This window comes from Sorex fumeus, unplaced genomic scaffold, assembly GCF_029834395.1.
Source record: "Sorex fumeus unplaced genomic scaffold, SorFum_2.1 ptg000008l, whole genome shotgun sequence".
Classification (NCBI taxonomy): domain Eukaryota; kingdom Metazoa; phylum Chordata; class Mammalia; order Eulipotyphla; family Soricidae; genus Sorex; species Sorex fumeus.
The window spans coordinates 81,289,788-81,310,549 of NW_026606065.1; the positions used below are offsets into that span (position 1 = coordinate 81,289,788).

Genomic DNA, 20,762 nt, shown 5'->3' on the forward strand with positions numbered 1-20,762 from the left:
AATGACAATAAAATAAAGTAATTAAAAATATTATATTAATCCTTGGTGTTCTAACAGTTGACTCTCTGGTAAGGGAGCTTGCTTTCCCCAGTTTAAGGACTTAGTCTTTTTATCTGCTCGTGCTCCATCCACTGCCATCATGCAAACTCTGAACTTGGAATTTGGTGAAATTTTTTAAAAATGGGAGTAACAGAGTATACTTTTATTTAGGGGAAAAAATAGACTCAAGCATACTTAAAATAAAAGATTCAGTTAGTCAACAGATATTTACTATTTGGGGAAACCCCATGACCCCTTTCTATAAGTTATTAAACAGTTCATGTAAATGACTTATGCACAAATATCTAGCTTCAGACTGTTCCATTTATGCATACTTGAGCTTGTTGCTTCATTACTCTCTCCACATTTTTTAAAATTTTATTTTATTGAATCACCGTGAGATATAGTTACAAGCTTTCATGTTTGAGTTGCAATCATACAATGTTCAAACACCCATTCCCTCTACCAATGCACATTCCCACCACCAATCTCCATAGTATACCCCCCTTTCCCACCCTCCCCCTGCCTCCCTAGAAGACAATTTCCCCCACTCTCTCTCTACTTTTGGGCATTATGATTTTCAACACAGATAACGAGAGGCCATCACTTTTGGTCCTTTGTCTACTTTCAGCACACATCTCCCATCCCGACTGATCCTTCCAACCATCAATTTCTTAGTGATCCCCTCTCTATTTCAGCTGCCTTCTCCCCTGCTCATGAAGCAGGAAGATTGCTCCATAGTTGGAAGCCTGCCTCTCCACATTTTTATACTCTCCAGAGGAGCTTGCTCTTCTTTTTATTTTTATGGTGATTATTGGTGTGAAAAATAAAGGATGTGCAAAATGCAAGGCCCAGCAGAAGATAGTTATTTTTAAAAAAATTTTACTCCTGAACCCCACTCCTTCCAGTGCATGGCACTGTTGATTTGGCACCACTGAACTGGTGGAGCATACTGGCATTCAACCAATTTCATCTCTATTTTCTTGGCATCACTCTTCCCTTGAAAGTTTTTTCTATATTTGTAACTTTCTCACTTCTATTTCTGGGGGGGGGGGGTGGCAAAATAGGATACACAAAATGCCAGACCAACACGAATGTCAGGAAAAGTTATCACATTTGAATTGCTTATTTCCCAGAGGAATTTGGAATAGAAGTTTGATTAACTGGCCTCCTCACTGTTAAAATTGGTACACAACTTTTAAAAAATGGGCCACACTGGTGGTGCCCGTTATTTAATTCTGGCTCTGTGTTCAGGAGTTACTCCTGTTGGGAGTTCAGGGGACCATCTAGGGTTCTGGAGATTGCATTTTCCTGAATTGCCCACTCATGTTTCTCCTCGGGTCTCTCTGCTTATAGTGAAGCCATTTTGCCATCCAGAGGTCACGTATAGCATAAATGGCAGGTTCTGAGGTCTTCACAGGTGAGATAAAACCATCCAGGCAAGAAAAATTCCACTAATAAAGTCAAGCCAGAACCAATGCTGCCAGGCCACAAATGCCAACAGAGTGACTAGATAACATGAGAGGCATTTGTGCCCAACGATCTTCTTCATGACCCACCCTTGCCCAGTATTTATCCAGCGCCATCATTAAGGAGAGAAACAAGAAAAGCATGCAAGTATCTGGGAGCCAGAGCATCTTTACTGGAGATTTACTCTCGTAAACATTTAAGTGACAAAATTGGGCTTGGCACTTGACAAAGCCAACCGTTTCTATTTTTTCTAAAGTTTGCTAACAGGTGGTGTCTTAGGAGGTGGGTCAGATTAGTTGTAATTTAAATTTATTGAGTTGCATATACCTAAGGGATGCAGGTCAGTAGTGGAACACATGCTTGGCATCTATGAGTCTCTGGATTTGATCCACAGCTTCTAACAAACCACCTGCCTGTCCACTCAAATTTTTCTTGATATAAATGAATTAAGCCAAAAAATGAGCAAAAGTCTTGAATGGACACTTCTGCAAAGAAGACTTACAGAAGACCCACGGACTCATGAGTAAACAGGAGCAACACCAGTTCTTACCAGGGAAATGTAAAACCACAGTGAGATATCACCCCATAACCAAGAGAAGGGCCTGATTAAAAAAAGGTGGGTCAGAGAGAAAGTATTGGGGTTAAGGGGATGCCTTGCAGGCCATTGGTACCTCTTTGATTCCCAGCACCACATGGTTCCCCCAGGTTAGCCTGGTGCAGCTCTAGAGACTCCCAAGCACTGCTGAGGTAGCCCGAGTAATCTCAGATTGCAGGATCTGAGCAGCACCATATCCTTGGGCCTTTGTGGCCTTTGCAGTGACTGATTGGCTGTCAGTTACAGGAGAGGTCCTGGGCCTCTTGAGCACCACTTGGGATATCCCATTGGGATATCCACTCCGTCCACCCCTCCATCCCTCCCCTCTTCCCCCCCTCTGCCCCACCTCCCCACCCTTGCTTCCTGCTAAAAACAAGTGTTGGTAAGGATGTGTAGAGAAATGAACCCTGGTACATTGTTGGTGGGAATTTGAAGTGATATGACTTCTATAGAAACAATATAGAGAGGGGAAGAGAGATGATGCAGGGAATAGGGCACTTGTCTTGTAAGCAGCTGACCTGGCTTTGACACCTACACTATGTATGGTGTATGGTATCTGAGCACCACCAGGAGTGATTCCTGAAAACAGAGTTAGGAGTAAGCACTAAGCATAACTGGGTGCTGACTCCCCTCTCCCCCAAAAAAGTAAAGACAGAGAGAAAAAGATAACAATATGGAGGTACATTAAGAACATAAAAATGAGATGTGGCATAGTGAGAGAGTGCTGACTAATTTCACATGCCTGAGGCTACAGCCAGGCACTCTTCTCCACTGTCCAGTATAATTCCCCAGTGCCAGTGCTGGCCCCTATGGTACAACATGTGCTACCCGGGGCACAGAGGCACAGAGCAACTAAGTGTGCTGATGACCCGGATAAGCACCAAAACCCTGTTTGTACACTACAATCAAGGGTGTGGCCTTGTTTGCTGAAATAACAGCAGAGGGAAAGGAAAGGGAAGTCTCATGAAAGATTAAAGGAAAGGGCAGGAGAGATAGTACAGGGGTTAAGGCAGTCTTGTGGGTGGCTGAACCCAGTCTGTTCTTTGATACTGCAAGGTCCCCCAAGTGTCAGAGGGAGGGATCCTGAGTACAGCTAGGTGAGTCACCTCACCCTTAAAGAAAAGATTGCCTCAGTTGTCAAGCTTAAAAAGGAGAGAGAAAATGGAGGTTGCATATGCGCCGGTAATACCTCTCCCAGGCATTTATCTGAAGGATATAAAAGCACTAATTCAAAAGGATTTGAAACTCTGTATTAATAGCAGCACTTTCCACAATAGCCAACATACGAAAGCAACTTAATATCCATCAACAGATGACAGGATAAAGAGATTGTGATACATATCCTCAATAGAATACTACTTTACTATCAAAAATAACAACATTGTGCTTATTGGGACAAAACTGATGGAACTTGAGTGATTATAGTAGGTGAAATAAGTAAGGAAATGAAAGAAAATTACTGGTTTCACTGATCTGTGGAATATGGGGGCTGGGAGAAGCAAATAAACTGCCAAAAATAAAGTCCTAGACTTTTAGTGAAACAGTAAAAATAAATAAAGTGTAGTGAGTTACATTTTTCTTGTTTTCAGGGGCTGGGGAACCGGATGATGCTCATGGGTTACTTCTGGCTCTGCACTCAGGATTTACTCTTGGCAGTGCTTGGAGGACCATATGGGATGCAGGGATTAAACCCAGGCCAGCCACATGTAAGGCCAGCACCTACCCGCTATACTATCTCTCCACACACACCCTCTTTTGTGGTGGGGGAGCACATCTGATGATGCTTAGGGCTTACTCCTGACTGTTCTCAGGGGCCAATCTTGGTGTACTTGGGGGAACTTCAGGAACTTATGGGGTGCTGGGACTCAAATCAGATCAGACATGTGCAGAGCAAATAAATGCCTCATACCTGTATTCTATCTCGGATTCAGAAGATACATTTTTATTTGCCCACTTAAGACAGAATGTGACCTTGTTTATTTGATTCACTTGCATGAATGCCTTCCATGTGCAGGTCACTGTTTCATGGAGGTGAAGAGCTGAGTATGGTTCTGCTCTCGTGGAACTGCTACCAGGCATTCTAAGGCAGAAAACGAACAGGCACATTTTATGAAGTGGGAAGTATGGGGGAAATAGTATCAGTGCTGGGAGATAATAGAGAAGGAGAATTCTTTAGGTGCGGTGGTCAGTGAGTTTGTATTGAAGGTAGATTATTTATGCTGACGTCTGTGTGATAAGACAGAGTCAATACAACAATGACTAGGGGAATAAAATTCTATGTGGAAGGGAAGGCAAAACTGATGTCTTTTGAGGAGCAGAGAGAAGGCCACTCTAGTGGAGGGCTGGACCACTAATGGCCTAGAGAAGTGGATTGGCTGATACCAGATGTGGTCCCTCCATATGACCAAGGTGTTGTCAGTCTTCAAAACAGGTAGGACAGGAAAACTAGAAATTTAAAGAACGCTTCACTTTTAATAGTATTAACAGTTCTAATACATGCTGGTTGAATCAGCAATGGAAAATTAAACCTGATATCCTGATTATGTGCCCATTTTTGAGGTCCCAGGAGTGATGGAGATGATCCTAGCATCAGAGAGAATTGCTAAAGAGAAGGCTCTGGCCTTGCATTTTAATCCAGTCCATATAGAAAAATTAATATTTGAAATGAAATATTTGAAATTTAAAACAAATTTTTGTGTGTTTTTTGCTTATTGTTCTCTTTATGAACTCTTTATTCTTCCTAAGTCGTACTATCAGTATTTGAGGATGACCTGATATTGTACATAGAAAACTTAGAAGACTCAGAAAAAACTCAAGAAGCACTAAACCTGTTGAGTAAAGCACTGGGCTACAAAACAATGCTCAGAAATCTGTTGCATTCTTATTTGTAAACATCAATGTACATAAGAAGAAGCTTTAAAAGAAATCTGTACGATTTACATTCATGTCAAGAAACTTCTAGTAAACTGGAATTAATTTAGTAAAGGAGGTAAAAGGACTATTTAGTGAAATTACTTCTGAAAGAAATAAAAGAACACAGAAAATGGAAACATATTTCTTGGATTATTTCAGTGAATTGAAAGAATCCTTGAACATCAGTAAAATCAACATCAGTACATGATCATCTCACCCAAAAGAATTTGCAGATACAGTACAATACCCCTCAAATTCCCATGACATTCTTTCAGGACATAGATAAAATACTTTTAAAACTCATATAAAACCATAAACTCCTTTACTAGCCAAAGCAATTCCGAGAAAGAAGGTGAGAGGCACAGTATTCCCAGACTTTAAGCTATACTACAAAGCTGTCGTAATCAAAACTGCATGGTACTGGAACAAAGATTCTATTCAGATCAGCAATTGAATTAAGATCCTCGAGTTAAACTATCAGATGTATGGGAAGTTAATTTATGACAAAAGTGGAAGGAAAGCCACCTCAACAAATGATGCTGGAAAAACTGGGTAGCCAACTACAAAAGAAAAATAAAATTAGATCATTCTAATTGTACTGTACACAAAGATTAATTCAAAATGGGTTAAAGACCTTGAGATAAAACTTGTTTTTATAAAAACATTGAGTAAAAAAATATAGCCAGATCTCCTCTGGATCTTAACCTCAGAAGAGTCTTTAGGAATACAACTCTTTGAAGTAAGCCAGAAGAAGAAGGATAAATGCAGGATGATATCATTTATATATAAAATTTGGAATAACTGGAAAAGGGGATGCAAATGGGGGATTTCCAGTTCCACCTTGGCCCCAGAATATAGGGAGGAGAAGGAAAGTAATACTGGTGGGAGGGGGGAGGGGAGGATGGGGAGAGAGACAGATGAATAGCAACCAAGGCCAGATAAAAGGATTAAGGTACAAAGGCAGTATTAAGGAATGATAGAGTGAAATATCCAAACCATAGAGTCAACAACACTGAAATCAAGAGACCCAACCTTTAGTTGCCTGTCAACAGGGCAAGCTGGAGGTGGAGGGGAGATGTAGGAGGGAACCTGGGAACATTGGTGGAGGGAAGCTGACACTAGTGGTGGATCTTTGCTGCAATACTGTAGGTCTGATACTCAACTGTGGGTAACTTTGTAAATCATGGCGCTTTAATAAAAACCAAAATTGAAAAGTGCAATGTCTTTGGCAAAGGAAACAAAAGCAGAAATAAACAGATGAAACTATATCAAACAAAAAAAGCTTTTGTGCTATGAAAGAAATGAATCCTAAAATGTAGTCCACGGATTGGGAGAAAATATATGCATGTCACACTTTAGACAAAAGGGTAATATCCTAGAAATGTAAAATACTTTCAAAGTTACACAAAAACAAATAAAACCCAATCCCATAAAAAAATAGAGATGAACAGACAATTTCTCAGTGTTCATCCTCACTGATTATCAGGGAAATAGAAATCAAAATGACGCAGCCTTCTTGAAAAACAGTTTGGAGACTTCACAAAACATTTAAAATATAATTTCCATCACTTGATCACTTGATCCCCCGTTATTCATCGAATTACTTGAGCGGGTGCCAGTAACATCTCTATTCATCCCTGTTGCATGCTAGCATAGCCCAATGGCATCTGTTCGTTCTAGGAACATGCAGAGCCTCAAACCGATCATTCTGGGTCTTGACAAAGAAGTCTGACCATCTTGTAGGTGGGCATCCACGCGATCTTTTGACGTCCCATGGAATCCAGTCAGTAATGTCTCTAGTCCAGCGGTTGTCTGTAAACCTCATTACATGTCCAGCCCATCTGATTTTTGATGCCTTGGCAAATGAGACAGCATCTCTGATTCTTGAGCGTTGACGGAGATCAGAACTCCGGATTCTTTCTCTCATTTGAGTGAATCGTGATATTCCAAGCATAGCACTTTTGATTCCTCTTTGAGAGACCTGAATAGTGTTCTCATCCTGTTTTCGTAGGGCCCAGGTCTCTGAGGCATATGTTAATGCAGGAAGAACAGTGGAATCGAAGAGATGTGCTTGTAGCTGGAGGTTCTTTGTCCTCTTAGTTATTTCTTTGATGCTCTTGAAGGCATTCCAAGCCGCTCTCTTCCTCCTGCGCAACTCAGGTGCCAGGTCATTCATCATGTTGATTTCTCGACCTAGGTATATATAACTGTTGCATTCAGAGATGGTGGTTCCGTTGAGAGCGAATGGAGCATCCGGAACGAGGCTGTTTCTCATAAACATTGTCTTCGTAAGATTCAGCTGTAGTCCGACCTTTCCACACTCACGGTCGAAGTTGGTCAGCATTTATGCCGCTTTGCTGATGTTTGGTGTTATTAGAATGATGTCATCAGCAAAGCGGAGGTGGTGTAGTTGCCGACCATCTATCTTCACTCCCATTCTTTCCTGCCGTTTTCGACACTGGAGAAGAACTGTTCCTTGGAACATGTGACAAAAGAGGCGTTGGTGGTGTTGGTATCCTTGTCAACACAAACAGCCATGAGCATTGATTCATTCTAATGCCTAACAACCCGAATCGGATGATTACACTTGAATAAATGTGGCTCACTGCCGGCAGTTTCTATCTTTGTTGTCTATGCACCAACATCCAGTTATGGTGAAAGAGAAAATGAGAAGTTCTATATGGAGCTGGAGAAGTTCTACAAAGAAGATCACACCTACAAGATCATTGTCGGTGATTTTAATACCAAGATAGGACCAAGAAGATCAGCCGATGAACTCCACATAGGGACCCAATGCCTAGAATGGAACGAACAGGGTGACAGACTGTCTGAGTTCATAATGTCAACCAAGACCTTCCATGGTAACTCACAGTTCCAAAAAGTTGAATCTAAACGTTGGACATGGGAGTCTCCCGGTGGACGGTTCCACAATGAAATAGACCACATCATATTCAATCGGCAGTTTTGCCTAACCGATGTTGCTGTTGTCCCAAAATTCCAAATGGGATCGGACCACCATCTCCTTCGTGCAAAATTCTACCTCACAGAACGAGGAGAAAAGAATGCAAAGTTTAAGAAGAGAACTCCCAGAACGACCACCAATTGGGAGCTCTTTAGCTCTGTTGCAGCAACATGGGAAGATGCCGTCATTGACAACATTGATGAGGAATACGATCGAATGATTCAGCACCTCCATGATTGTGCAAGGAATGCCAAGAGAGAGATAACCACAAAAAACTGCCTTTCTTCGAACACTCTTGAACTTATTCGCCGACGTGGCTTGGCACATGCCTCAGGCAACCACAAGTGAGCGTCCGAGCTGGCAAAACAATGCAGAGAAGCCATCAAGGTTGACCTCAAAGACAGGAGAGCAGTGGTGCTGGTAGATGCGGTAGAAACTGGGAAAAGCATTCATAATGCCCGCCTGTCCTTCACCAACTACAAGACCAAGATGACTGCCCTCCGACATCCTGATGGATCTATCACATCTTCTAGAAGGGCAATGGAGAAGATTATTCATGACTTCTACTCAGATCTCTTTAATAGCCATGTCCACTTGCCCACATACCACATTCCACATGATGGATATGTCCTTTCCAATGTTCTCCCTTCTGAAATTCAACATGCCATCTCGTCGGTAAAGAAACAAAGAGCACCTGTCCCAGACAAGATCAGACCTGAACACCTGAAGAACTTACCATCAGTACTCATCAATACACTGGCTCGGCTCTTCACATGCTACCTGTCTGAATGCAAGGTTCCATCCCAATGGAAAACCTTCTTGTACTACTATACAAGAAGGGAGACATCCACGACATTGGCAACTATCGCCCAATCTGCCTATTGTCTGTCATCTACAAACTGTTCACTCGAGTTATCCTGAATAGGATTAGCAGAACACTAGATGAAGGACAACCATGTGAACAAGCCGGATTCCGAAAAGGATTCAGTACCATCGACCATATCCACATGATTACTAAGCTCATTGAGGTTTCTCAGGAGTTCAAGATGCTGCTCTGTCTAACATTCATTGATTTAAAGAAGGCCTTTGATTCTGTTGAGATGGAAGCAGTCATAGAAGCCCTAGTCAATCAGTGCTTACAAACACAATACATCAGAATCCTTCGTGAGCTCTATTATGGATTCACTACCAGGATCTCACCATTCTACAAAGAAGTAATCATCCATGTCAATAGAGGGGTTCAGCAGGGTGATACCATTTCACCAAAACTCTTCAGTGCCACCCTCGAGAACATTATGCGACGACTGGAATGGGAAAGAATTTCCATACAACTCAGAAATCTTCAGCACCTACCCCAAGAATACAAAAACATTAATCTGAAAGGATATAGACACATCTGTGTCCATCACTGCATTATTGGCAATAGCCAAGATTTGGAAATACCTTAGTTGATAAAGAAATTGTGTGTGTACTCCACTACCAGTTATCTATGAATAAAGATGTAATGCACAGTTTGCTGCAACTTGTTTGAAATAGAAAAAAGTCGTACTGAATGAAGACGACTTAGAAGATGACAGGAAAATATCAAATCATTTTGCTCATGTGCTGAGTATGACGAAATAAAGGAATATGTTCCTTTCTTTGTTCCTGATGGGAACAAACCCTGAGACAGGGTCAGTAACAATGGAAACTGAGAGGCTAAGGGCTCAGGGTAAGGGACCATGAGACAGTGGTGGAGGTTCTTTACATGCTGGTGGTGTGATTGGTGTGGCAGCTCTACTATAAAACAGTGACTTCAGTTCTGGTGTAAACTATGATAGTCTCATAAATTTTTTTTCTTTAAAGAAGTGAGAGAGAAAAACCAAGGAAATACACACCCCCTCCCCAACAAAAAGCAAAAAAAAAAAAAACCCAAAATAAAACCGAATCCCTTTATCTTTTTTTAAAAGCACATTTGTTTTTACTTAAATTAAGTGATGATTTTGAATATATCTGAGGTGCAGATGTGGTTTCCAGCAACAGAGGAACAGAAGGCCAATTAGTAAGGCTGCTCTAAGTGGAAAAAAAAGCTTCACATTACCGTGGCTCACCTTTCTCACACCTGTTGGAGCCAACCAGCTTGTAAATAAAGTATTGCTGGCATGTGTCTTTGCTTGCCTCTGTTTTTTTTGGAACACTGTTTTGTTTGTTTGTTTTTGTTCTGTGCTATATATTGAGCCTGGTTGTAATGTGTCCTTACTGAAATTGCTCTGGTATTTATGCATCTAGGAGAAACTAGCTGTCTCTTTGGTTCTCTGAACTTCCCAGTTCTTGATTTCTCATTTCTATTCCCTCTACATATGTATAATTTTTTTCCTTAATCAGTGTGCTGTTTGCATTCCACTACCTACCATATCACCTCTACATTGGATATACTCAACTGTGGGAATGAATTCTGTGTCCAGCAATATTTTAAGCAAAAAATACTGTTGACCTCTTACTTCCTTTCTGTTTTCCCCTATCCCTAAGAAAGAGAGACCAGTTTATATTTGTAGTGATTCCAAACCTTGAGCCTCGGTGCCACTTCTTTGTGTGTTTATTTATTTTCTTTAATTCTTGAATAAATTAGATCACAGATACCATTACTCGGAGAGGTGTGGTTTAAACCATGGGGACATTAGAGAAGACCCCAAACTGCATCTGCCAAGGTTAGGGTGATCATACTTTGCATTTGCACAGTGTTTTCACTGAGTGTTTGCCTGATCAGGAAAAAAATAATCTCTCAGGTGTATCCTTGGCCACTGACCTGCTTTTTATGTGTTCTGAAGGATGCTGAGATATCTTTGTTAATATGGGCTGGATGACATAAATAGGTTTGAAAGTTTTTATGTATGGGGAGTGCCTGCTGGGAATTGCTCGTGTGCTTGTGCATACTGAGTTGTGGCACTTGCACACTCTTGGTTGTGGTGTGTTGGAAATCATGCATTTGTATTGTGGCACCAGGGATCCTGAAGGCAGTGCTCCTGGGGTAAAACTGGCCCCTTAGGATGGTGGTGATAGCAGGATCAGGATTTAGCCTCATGCCTGCAAAGCTGGTGCTCTGCCACTGAGCTTCCTGGGCTCTGGGTTTTATAATTGAAAAGACTTTGTGTTAACAACAAGAAAAGAGACAGTGGCCACCTATAGCCCCAACAAAGTCTAAAATATTTATTATCTGACTCTTTGTAGAAAGTGTTTGCCAACTCTTGATTTATTTCATTGATTTCTGTTTTGCAGATGAAGAAACCAAGACTCAGATATGAGCTCATAGAGGCAGCATGTTCTAGTGGAAGGCGAGTTGGATTCATGTTTCTGCAGATCTGGCTTTTCCTTCTATTTTTCATTTGACCTAATATGATCTTTTGATTGTTAATAAAATTTCCCCGTTGGCTTTGTCATTTTAGAGTTCAGAGTAATGTCAACACTGGAGTTTTAATAGTAAATGCAGGTATCCCCTGCTTTTCAAAAAATTCCAGTTAAATCTTTTTTAAAGGCCTGCAGGTGTACCTTTTTAACCAAAATAAAGCTGAAGAAATTTTTTGCTTTTGCCACAAAAGGAAAAAAATGAAAATAGGGTCCAGCATTGGTTTTATAGCAGCTGTTCTGAAGCCCCAAGTAAGCTCTCTCCCAGGAACTGTTTTATACAGGCTGAATATTTGCCACAACATTCCTGCTTTTACTATATGTTAGTTGAATCTTAGGCCTTCCGTGTTATTATGATTTGGTAGGCTTGAGGGGGACCTGGATATGCTCAAAAACATCTCCAGGAATGGGGGAGATGAGGCTGGAACACAGGTTTTGCATTCAGTAACCTGAGTTACTGGCACTGCATTGAACACCACTGGAAATGACCCCCAAAGATGCTGCCCCACCATTTCCAAATAAACTAATAGAAATGGCTTCTTAGTTTTATACCATTTTTGACTTATCAAACGTTTCACAGAAACACTGTACTTCCCCATAGCAACAAACTCTGTCTCTAGATACTCAGATTTTACAGGTTAAAAGCTGAATTCTCCACAATACCACCCTCCTGTGAGACCTCAGCTACAGTTTCCAGGTTCAGCTAGAACAACTCAGAGAGCTTAGGAAAGCACTGATGTTATGACTGCAGTTTGATCATTGTCAATATAAATCAAGTCCAAATGGCGAGATAATGCTGGGCAAGATAGGGAGTTTCAAATATAAAGCTATTGTGTCCTTAGGACATCGTTATATTTTTGGCATACTGATGTCCGATCACTTGTCCTGGGAATCTCACCCAAACCTTAGCATTTTTACTTGGATTTCATTGTATCATCATTAATAATTGCATCTTTGGCTACTTTATTGAGCTTAGTATCCTTTCCCTTCTCTCTTCTTGTCAGGCTACTATCAACTGGCTCAAACCCTAAGCTTGAATCACCGGCTGGTTTGTTGGTTTTAGCACTGATAGCTCCCACTCGGAAACTGTAGGACACCACTGAAAGTCACCTCTTATCTGCTATTGTGCCACTGGCCCACTATGAATAACAAAGATTTCTGTCACTTGGAGAGCCTGGCAAGCTACTGAGAGTATTCAATATGCCAAACACGGTAACAAGAAGTCTCACAATGGAGACGTTACTAGGCCCGCTCCAGCAAATCAATGAACAACGGGAGGACGGTGATGGACGGTGTGGAAAATTCCATGGGGTATGGGATTCCTTCCCTCTTTCCCCCTACTGGAAGTCAAGAGAAAACTGGAGCCCCCTACTGGAGGCTTTTCTCTATTGTAGTTTAGTGGCCAAGACTCCCCACTATTTGGAGCCCTCAAAGCTAGTTACAGTAGTGCTGCAGAAGTGTCATATGCATCTGCCTTGGGAAGACCAGAAGATTTTTATTTCTATGAACTAGTGAGACTTTTGCAATGAAAATGGGCTAGATAAGGCAAGTCCATTTTCATGAGTTTTTTTTCCTTTGAGTTTTGAACACTTTTTTTTGAATCGTGGAAAACATAGTTCAATTTAGAGTGAAGAATTTTGTGTCTCTGTGAAGTCAATCATAGGCTTGGTGAAAGTTCAACAGATATGGTAACTTACTGTCTGTGTTTAATTCTTTGTCTGAAGTTTCTCTCCTCACCTTCCCACTCTCCTTCTCTTTTGTTGTAGTTGCCACAGTGGGGGCCACACAATTTATTGTTCAAGGTGTTCAAATGTTTGGTGGTCTGCTCACTCTTGGTTGCTCACAGGCTCATGATTGTGTCTGGCCAGAGATCACTCACTTTGCTACTTTGTTGTGGCTTTGGGCATCACAGTGGATCCTAGTGCAGTGCCTAGGAATTGCACTAAGCATGTGGGAGATGCTGGTGGTCAGATCTACCACTTTAGGACCTCACCCAGGTCACATACCACTAAGCTGAATTTCTTAGCTCTCCGGGCCTTCTTATATTTGAAATATAAGCTTATGCAAATACTTGTTTCCTTTAGTTCTACAATTGTCAATTTCACTTATCTTACTATTATATTACTATATAACTATGTATTAGATAATACTACGCATTAGATAGAACTACGCACATTTCAAAAACCTGTTGGGGGTGATTTTCCTCTCTTTCCCCAAACCATCTCTGTGGGATTTATTTAGTGATGAGAAATGAGGGACTACCACATTTCTTTCTTCTCCACTGCCAGAGGGAGGTTTCGCATGGTTCCCCACGGCATCTACCACCTTATGGTCATTTGATTTATTAAATCAGGTGAAATATGGAACTTGGGTCCTGCGCTGAAATGAAACTTCTCCCCCCATCACATGACTGCAGTGAGTGGCACAGGGATGACCAGGCTGTCAGAGCCCCAAAAGGGCCAAGACCTGTGAGCGGTGGGAGCTGGGGAGCTGCTACTCCTGTGTGTCTCTGTGATCCATAACCCCACTCAGCTGCTGTAGGTCAGCAGCATTTGAGTGTGCGTGTGTGTGTGTGTGTGTGTGTGTATGTGTGATCATTCCCCTGGTCCCTCTGCTCCTCTTCACCTCTTGAAAAACCTAAAGATCTAATTGGATTTGTTAAACAGTCCTGACAAGAGAGCATCTCCTCAGGCAAGTAGAAAGACAAGGCAAAAAATACCCCTTTTCACAGTGAAAGTTTCTTAGGGCTGGAACAGTATTGCTTGCCTTGACTCTGCTTATCCGAGTTTGTGCCCCAGCACCCCATATGGTCCTTCAGCCCACCAGGAATGATCCCGGAGTGTAGTCAGGAGTAAGCCCTGAGCCCCTCCAAGTGTGGTCAAATGGCTTAGCACTCAGCACCCTGACACTCCCCCCCCGCCCCCCCCCCAAAAAAAAAACCCAATGAAATGTTCCTATGAATAAGTAGAGGACAAGATAAAGGAAGAGGAAACCATTTTTTCCTAAAGGATGTGGCAGGGGTCTGGAGACTGTGAATTTCATTTTCCCTTGGGGAAGAACCAGAAAATTCAATCCTCACCACATAGAACTAGATTCCTATGAAGGAGGCATCTTTAGGGAGGAAACTAAAGTATCTTCCTATTGAACCATTTCCCCCCAATTCTTTTAAAGCAACCTGTTCTCTTATTCACATTCTCTTGATTAACAGTCTTTAACATCTATCTCTGGTTCCTTAAAATTCTCATCTTTTTCCAGTCCTGTGCAGAAGTTCTGGCAGGAGGAGTGGGTCGCTCATTGATTTAGCCAATCACCTTCCAGCTCTTTCTGGGCTTCATCCAGACTAGCGAACCAGCACATTGTTGCTCCAAAGACACTCTCCTGTAAGGTCCACCAGGTCTAGGACAGAATTGCGGTGTCCAGTAGTACCTATGCTAGAGACCTCGACATGGTGGGTCCTGTCATGGTTTTTGCATGCACAAACGGGTTATGCATGAACAACTAGCTGCCCTTACTCTTTAGCATTACTTGTTCATCTGTCTTATGAGGAAAGCTCAGTATCTTGGGCTTCCCTAAGGTGTGGGTTGGGTTTTCTAGTTATGAGTGGTGGCTTGACACCCCAACGGCTGCCAACACTGGTCTGTTGGGACAAAAATAGACCCAGCATCCAAAATAGCCCCTGTGACAATCTCTGAGGCTTGCACATGCGCTTTTTGTCACAAAAGAAGCCTCTGCTTCTTCACTACCGGGTCGGTAGAAGATGGCCCTCGAGAGACCTGGGGTGCCTTTGGGCATCTGGAACCCCAAGCTGAACCCGAATTGCCGAGGGCGCTGGTGTCTCAGGAGAGACACCTAGTGGCAGGCGTGGGAATCGCACAATGCTGGCGGGCCTCTGGGCATGTATGGGCAATTCTCTGATCCATTTGATGTTTCATTAATGTCTCCACCGAGTCAGGCATTATTCTGGACGGCAGGAGAGCAGTCGTGAACAGGACAAGTCCCTGCTCTCCAGGCCTTGGTCGGGCAGATATCTGCATCCATTCTACAGCGCCCAAACCTGATGCTTGTCCATTTGCTTGCTCTGTTTAATATTTCCTTTGGACTTTGGTTCTTTTGTTCATAGATACTTATTTACTAAACTCCCACTCTTAGCTGACTCCACAATTGGTCGGGTAGAGGGTATTGAAGCATATGTGTTCTCTCTCTCTCTCTCTCTGGTGGTATTTTCAAAATGCATTAACTTGTGCTTTATCTCCTGAGTTTGAATTTGAAACCTTAGTCACCCATTCTGTGCTTGGCTCTAGATGGTGTAGTGTTTCTCTTAGGCAATCCAGTTCCAATACATTTGTGTTATTTTTAAAAATAGTGATGTTTGTCTCCAAAGCAGGGTTGGGTCAAGATGAGGCCACTGAGGTAGAAGAAAATGATCTGAGTCTTTGGAGGGATACAGGGAGAAACTATTGCTATTTCTGACTGGAATAAAAGATCAAGCTCATGATACAGGAGGGATGAGCTGACCTAAGGTGGGAAGGGATCCGGAACACATTAGTTGATTTTGTTTTGCCACCGTTGTTATTTGTGGCAGTATTCCCCCCCCCCCACATGATTTATTAATCCAGAACTGAAATCTTTGTCTGGAATAGCTTGTCTCCATTCCATTTTCCAGGGGACTTGCATTTTATTGCTCAAGTGTTCCCTTCTTCAAATCCTACTTAACCAAGTGCTGCTGTCATCTATAACAAAAGGTGTGTGGAAGTTTCTTTTGAGATGTTTCTCAAGTCCATGATTGTGCTCATTTTTCACTTGACTCATACATTTGCCAACTTGCTGCTGGACTGTCGAATTAATTCTCTAATTCTCCCCTTGTTCTGCTCCTCCCCGATTATCACTGCCAAATGTTCTTCTCAACTGCTTACAAGCCTTCTGCTTCATGTGACCTATAGGATGACATTAAAGCTTCTTTACCTGGCATTTTGGTCCCCATGGCTCGGCCACAAGCTATTTTTTTTAATTGGGGACATAGCCAGAGGAGTTTGGGGTGGCCATGCTGGGGTGTTAGGTAGTACTGGAATCAAACAAAACTCTTGCCAGTGCCCAGCACATACTCTGCTATTTGAGCCATCTCCTTAGTCTCACAGGCTTTGCTTTGAAACGCTTCCTCTCTGCTCCTTCCCAGTGTGGCCCTTCAGACCTGTTTTTGTTTTTTCTTTTTAACCTGCCCCCCCCCCCCCAAGTGCCATATGAGCCTTGCCATAAGAGCCTTGTCTTTTATTGCTTCTTGCCATCATACAGAATATCTCCACTTTCATAATAGAAACTTTACTCATTCTGTAAAACTGTCTTGAAACTCGTTTTCACTTATTTGTATTTGATTCTGTTTTGTGCTCAGGGGTCACTCTGGGTGGTGTCGGAGATTCTAATCAGGACCATCCATTTTCAGATAAGTGTCTTAATTCCTGACTTTCTCCCCAGCTCTGAGGCTCTGCTTGAACCAAGTCCCTGTCCTAAGGCTGCTGGTCCTTGAGGCCTTGAGGTTCCTTAGCTCCCTCTGCCGTGCTCTTTGGTGCTTGGTCCTAACCTGGCTGAAGCTCTGGCATTTCCGATCTAGGCATGGGAAGATTTAATTTTTTTTAAATCTTCCTAGAAGCATTGAACTGTGACAGCCCATTAGTATCACTCAGGAGCTGTAGACTAAGTTGAAACAAGTCAAGATTTGTGGCATTGGGCTTAGAAACAAGACCACTATACAAGCATGCTCAATGGGGATTTTGTGCAGTAGGAGAATTGGCCACCAAGGGAACTTAGTCCTGTGAAGAGCTGTCTCAACCCAGACCACTCTATGGGGTCCAGAGCCGACTGTGCTTGCTCTGCTTCCTAGAGAACTGAAAACCACCCTTTATAAGGCTTGAGTAAAAATGACTTAATCAGCCAGAAAATATGAGTGTCCACCATGTGCCAGGCACTATTCTGGCTGTTGAGGTCACCGCAGGGAACGAGCATGCCCCTTCAGCCTGGGGTTTCTATCTTGGCCATGGGCAGACAGACTATAAATAATGTCAGGTAAGGATGAGAAATGCCGCTGAGCGAAGACATAGTGCTTAAATGGGAGAGCGGAGTAGTCCTCTGCATAGGCAAATTTCAAAAATATCCCCAGCCTGCCTTCAATCAGCAAACGCTTCCCAGCCCTTCCTCCTCCAAGCCAGCTCCTTCGTGGGGGGACACAGCGCCCCAGGATCCAGGCACTCATATTGTGTTCAGGGAAGCTGGAAAGTAGAGGGGGTTCTGAGCGTGGGGTTCCCTGTTAGGGGGATCAGCGAGTGTGGTGGGCACACCCGTGTGCTGTGATCAGGGCTGCTATGAGCTCTGCTAGGGAGAGTATGTCAGCCCTCAGCCGGTTGGTTGTTTAGTTTGATCTGATCTTTATGATACGGATTACAAGATTGTAATCAGTTTTATTTTTGGTTTGGGGACCTGGCGGTGCTCAGTACTCCGGGATTTGAGGGGTGGGGTGGCATGGTGGACACGACCGTCTCCTAGGGGTGGTCTGAGAAACAGGGCAGTGCCCTGGATGGAACCCTGGACCTCCTGCATGCAGAGGGTGGCGTTTTGAGTTAATTCTAGTTGGAGTTTCATCAGCTTTAAACGACGGGGCACACATGTACCCAAACTTCCTCTTTCAAACTTTTTTTTTTTTTTTGCCATTCTGTTTAAGTAGCAGGCAGCTTGATCCTGGAAAGTGTGGCATTTATCTTTGCGTGTGTACATAGTAAAGAAAAAGGAGGCAGCGTCATGTGTGAGGCAGTGCTTCCTACGGCCCCTCCACGGTGGCTCATTCCAGTCCTGGTCGCTGCGTCTCGTGAGAGGCGTGGCCCAGCCTGGGAGTGCGTGCGCGCCGAATGGTAGCCCACCGTTGCCTCCCTCTCCTGGCGTCTTCTAAGCCAGTCTCTTAAGTTCGGGGTGCCAGGGTCTAGCGTACCTCACCTGGAGGCCTGGCTGCAGGGCTAAAACCTGCTGTCGCGCTCAGTCTGGCCACTGCGCCGTGCTCGGGACGGAAGGCGCGCGTTGGTCCAGACCGGGGGTCGCCGAGCGTGGCCCCGGCTCGGGTTGCGGTGCGCGCCGGGGAGCGCAGCCGCCGCAGAAAAACGCACCCACGGCTCCCCAGGAGCGAGCGGCGAGGGCGGCGCACTGAGCCCTGGGAATTTCATTCGCAGGGTTCGGACAAGTGCGTGCGCCACGCGTTTCAGCGGCGACCTCAGAGCCGGGCATGTCCCCTTCGCGGCCTTCGCTCGGTTCCTAAACATCACCTACGAAGCCGAGACCTGTCCTCCGTCTAAGCCGGAGCTCGCCTCCATCCCCGCGCGCCACTCCGTGTGTAGCCGGGGGCCGCCGCGCCCCGGCCTTCAGCTAGCGCCGAGGGGCCGAGGGAACGCGCAGGGACCGGGGCGGGGCCCGGGAGGGGGCGTGTCGGGGGCGGGCACGGGGCGGAGACTCGCGGGCGTGGAGGTCCGGACGGAAGGGACGAGGGGCGGGGCCTGTTAAGGGGCGGGGCAGGGGCGGGGGCCGGGCGGGGACGGTCCTGAGCTGCAGCCCCCGGGGACCCTCTGGACCGAGAGACTGGGCGGAGCCCGGAGCCGCAGCGGCAGCGGGTCTCCTGGGGGGGAGCCTAGGTACATAGGCGGCGGGGCTTCGCCCAGAGCATCCTTTCCCCGCGGGTCCCCGCCCCGGTCCGCCGCCTCTTTCCCGGCGTGACTTCTTTGTGTTGTGTTTTCTGCGCGCGCTTCTCCGCAGGACCTGCGCGTTCTTCCTCGGGCTACAAGAAAGCAGAGGATGAGATGTCCCGGGCCACGTCTGTTGACGACCAGCTGGAGGCACCAGCCCGCACCATTTACCTCAACCAAACGCATCTCAACAAATTCTGTGACAACCAGATCAGGTAGGAAGAGAACGCGGCGGAGAGACGCCGCCGCAGTTCCTCGGCCGCGCGGTGAGGCTCGTCGCCCTCCGGCGGCGGTTGCACGCACCTGGCCGGTCCCCAGGCCTCTGGGCATCCCCCGGACCCTCCCCCGCCCCGCCCCGCCCCTCCCCTCCTCCACCCCACCCCCACACCTCAGCCAGGCGTGGAATGAACACAGCCGTCACCCAGGCTTTCTCTCCTAGCATCGTGCACTCTGCAACTAGTCTGTCACAGGAAGTTTTGAAGCTTACCTCGCTACAGAAAATGAGGTCTTTTGTTATTATTTTTTAAATCCCAAACTGCCTTCCAAGAATTCCCCTAGTCCAGTTTTAAGTCAATGGATTTCTCTCCGTGGCGATTTGCAGCCCCTGACGTGGGGAAGTGCTGCATAAAGGAGTCCACAGGTTAATAAAACAAACAAACAAACAAACAAACAAACAAAAAAAGAAAGGTGACGGGTGATAGGGAGGGTCCTTCCATCCAAAAGGTCCAGGACATTTTAAGACGTCTTTATTTGTGGGTAAACTCTGTCCCTCAGAGTTAGCAGAAAGAGGAATGGAAATCCACATCCGAGTCTCTTTACTGCCCAATGTCAGCTGCTTCCTTTCTCTGGCCTTATCTAGGCTCATCACTCAACTGGACTCTGAAGGGTTGGGTCATTGCCTCCAGATCTGCGAAGCGAGACAAAGATGGTCATTGATGGCCCTGTGGTCCTATGATGCTAAATGGCCAGGAGAGGAGGAGAATCCTCTCGGCTTTTGGATGTGCCCTGGTTTCTTTCCATTGTGCAGAGCTAGAGCGTTAGGGTCCTGGGCTGCTGTATCTTCTTTGAATTTTATTAAACTTTCCGGCTGAGACAGTTTTATAGCTGGGAGTCACTTCAGAACATGCAGTTCTTTGGGTGGCTCAGCAGAGAAGCAAAGAGACTGGTTATGCTGTAGGCTGACAAACCTAACTTCGTATTCTTATTTTTTTTTAAATTTTGATTCTATTTTTAAAAGAACTTTAAAAATGATTGAGGTACTGTGATTTACAGTACTGCTAATGGTGTTTTCCCATGCATGTAATTCTAGCATTCCAACATCACACCCATCACCAGTGTTCCCGCTTCCCTCCCCCAAGCTCCTGAATGTCCCTCTGGTTCAGCATTCTCCCATCCCCTACTTTAAACTCAGATCCTGATCAGGCACTTTCCAAAAATATGACATACAGGCATATGGAAAAAAGTGAGCACTGTCTTTCATAATTAGGAAAATACAAACAACTTTGAGATTTTATACTAGTGAGAATGGCATATATCAAAAAGTTGAAATAGTCAGTGATGCCGGGTTGTGGTGAGAAAGAAACCCTTGTCCACTGTTGGTGAGAATGTCATTTGGTTTAACTTCTATGGAAAGCAATATGGCGATATTTCTAAAAAAAATAGGAATATGACCTAGCGATACCACTTG

At 44.4% G+C, this 20,762-nt stretch overlaps 1 protein-coding gene across 2 annotated transcripts in view; it reads left to right on the forward strand.

Moving 5' to 3' along the window:
* The window catches only part of LOC130017871 (phospholipid-transporting ATPase IB-like), a 688,232-nt gene that overhangs the window by 83,381 nt on the left and 584,089 nt on the right, over nucleotides 1–20,762 (forward strand). For both annotated transcript variants that reach the window (XM_056108642.1, XM_056108649.1), the window contains exon 2: nucleotides 19,146–19,290. In XM_056108642.1, coding sequence (XP_055964617.1) covers nucleotides 19,146–19,290 — 145 coding nt within the window. The remainder of the gene's footprint in view (nucleotides 1–19,145; nucleotides 19,291–20,762) is intronic.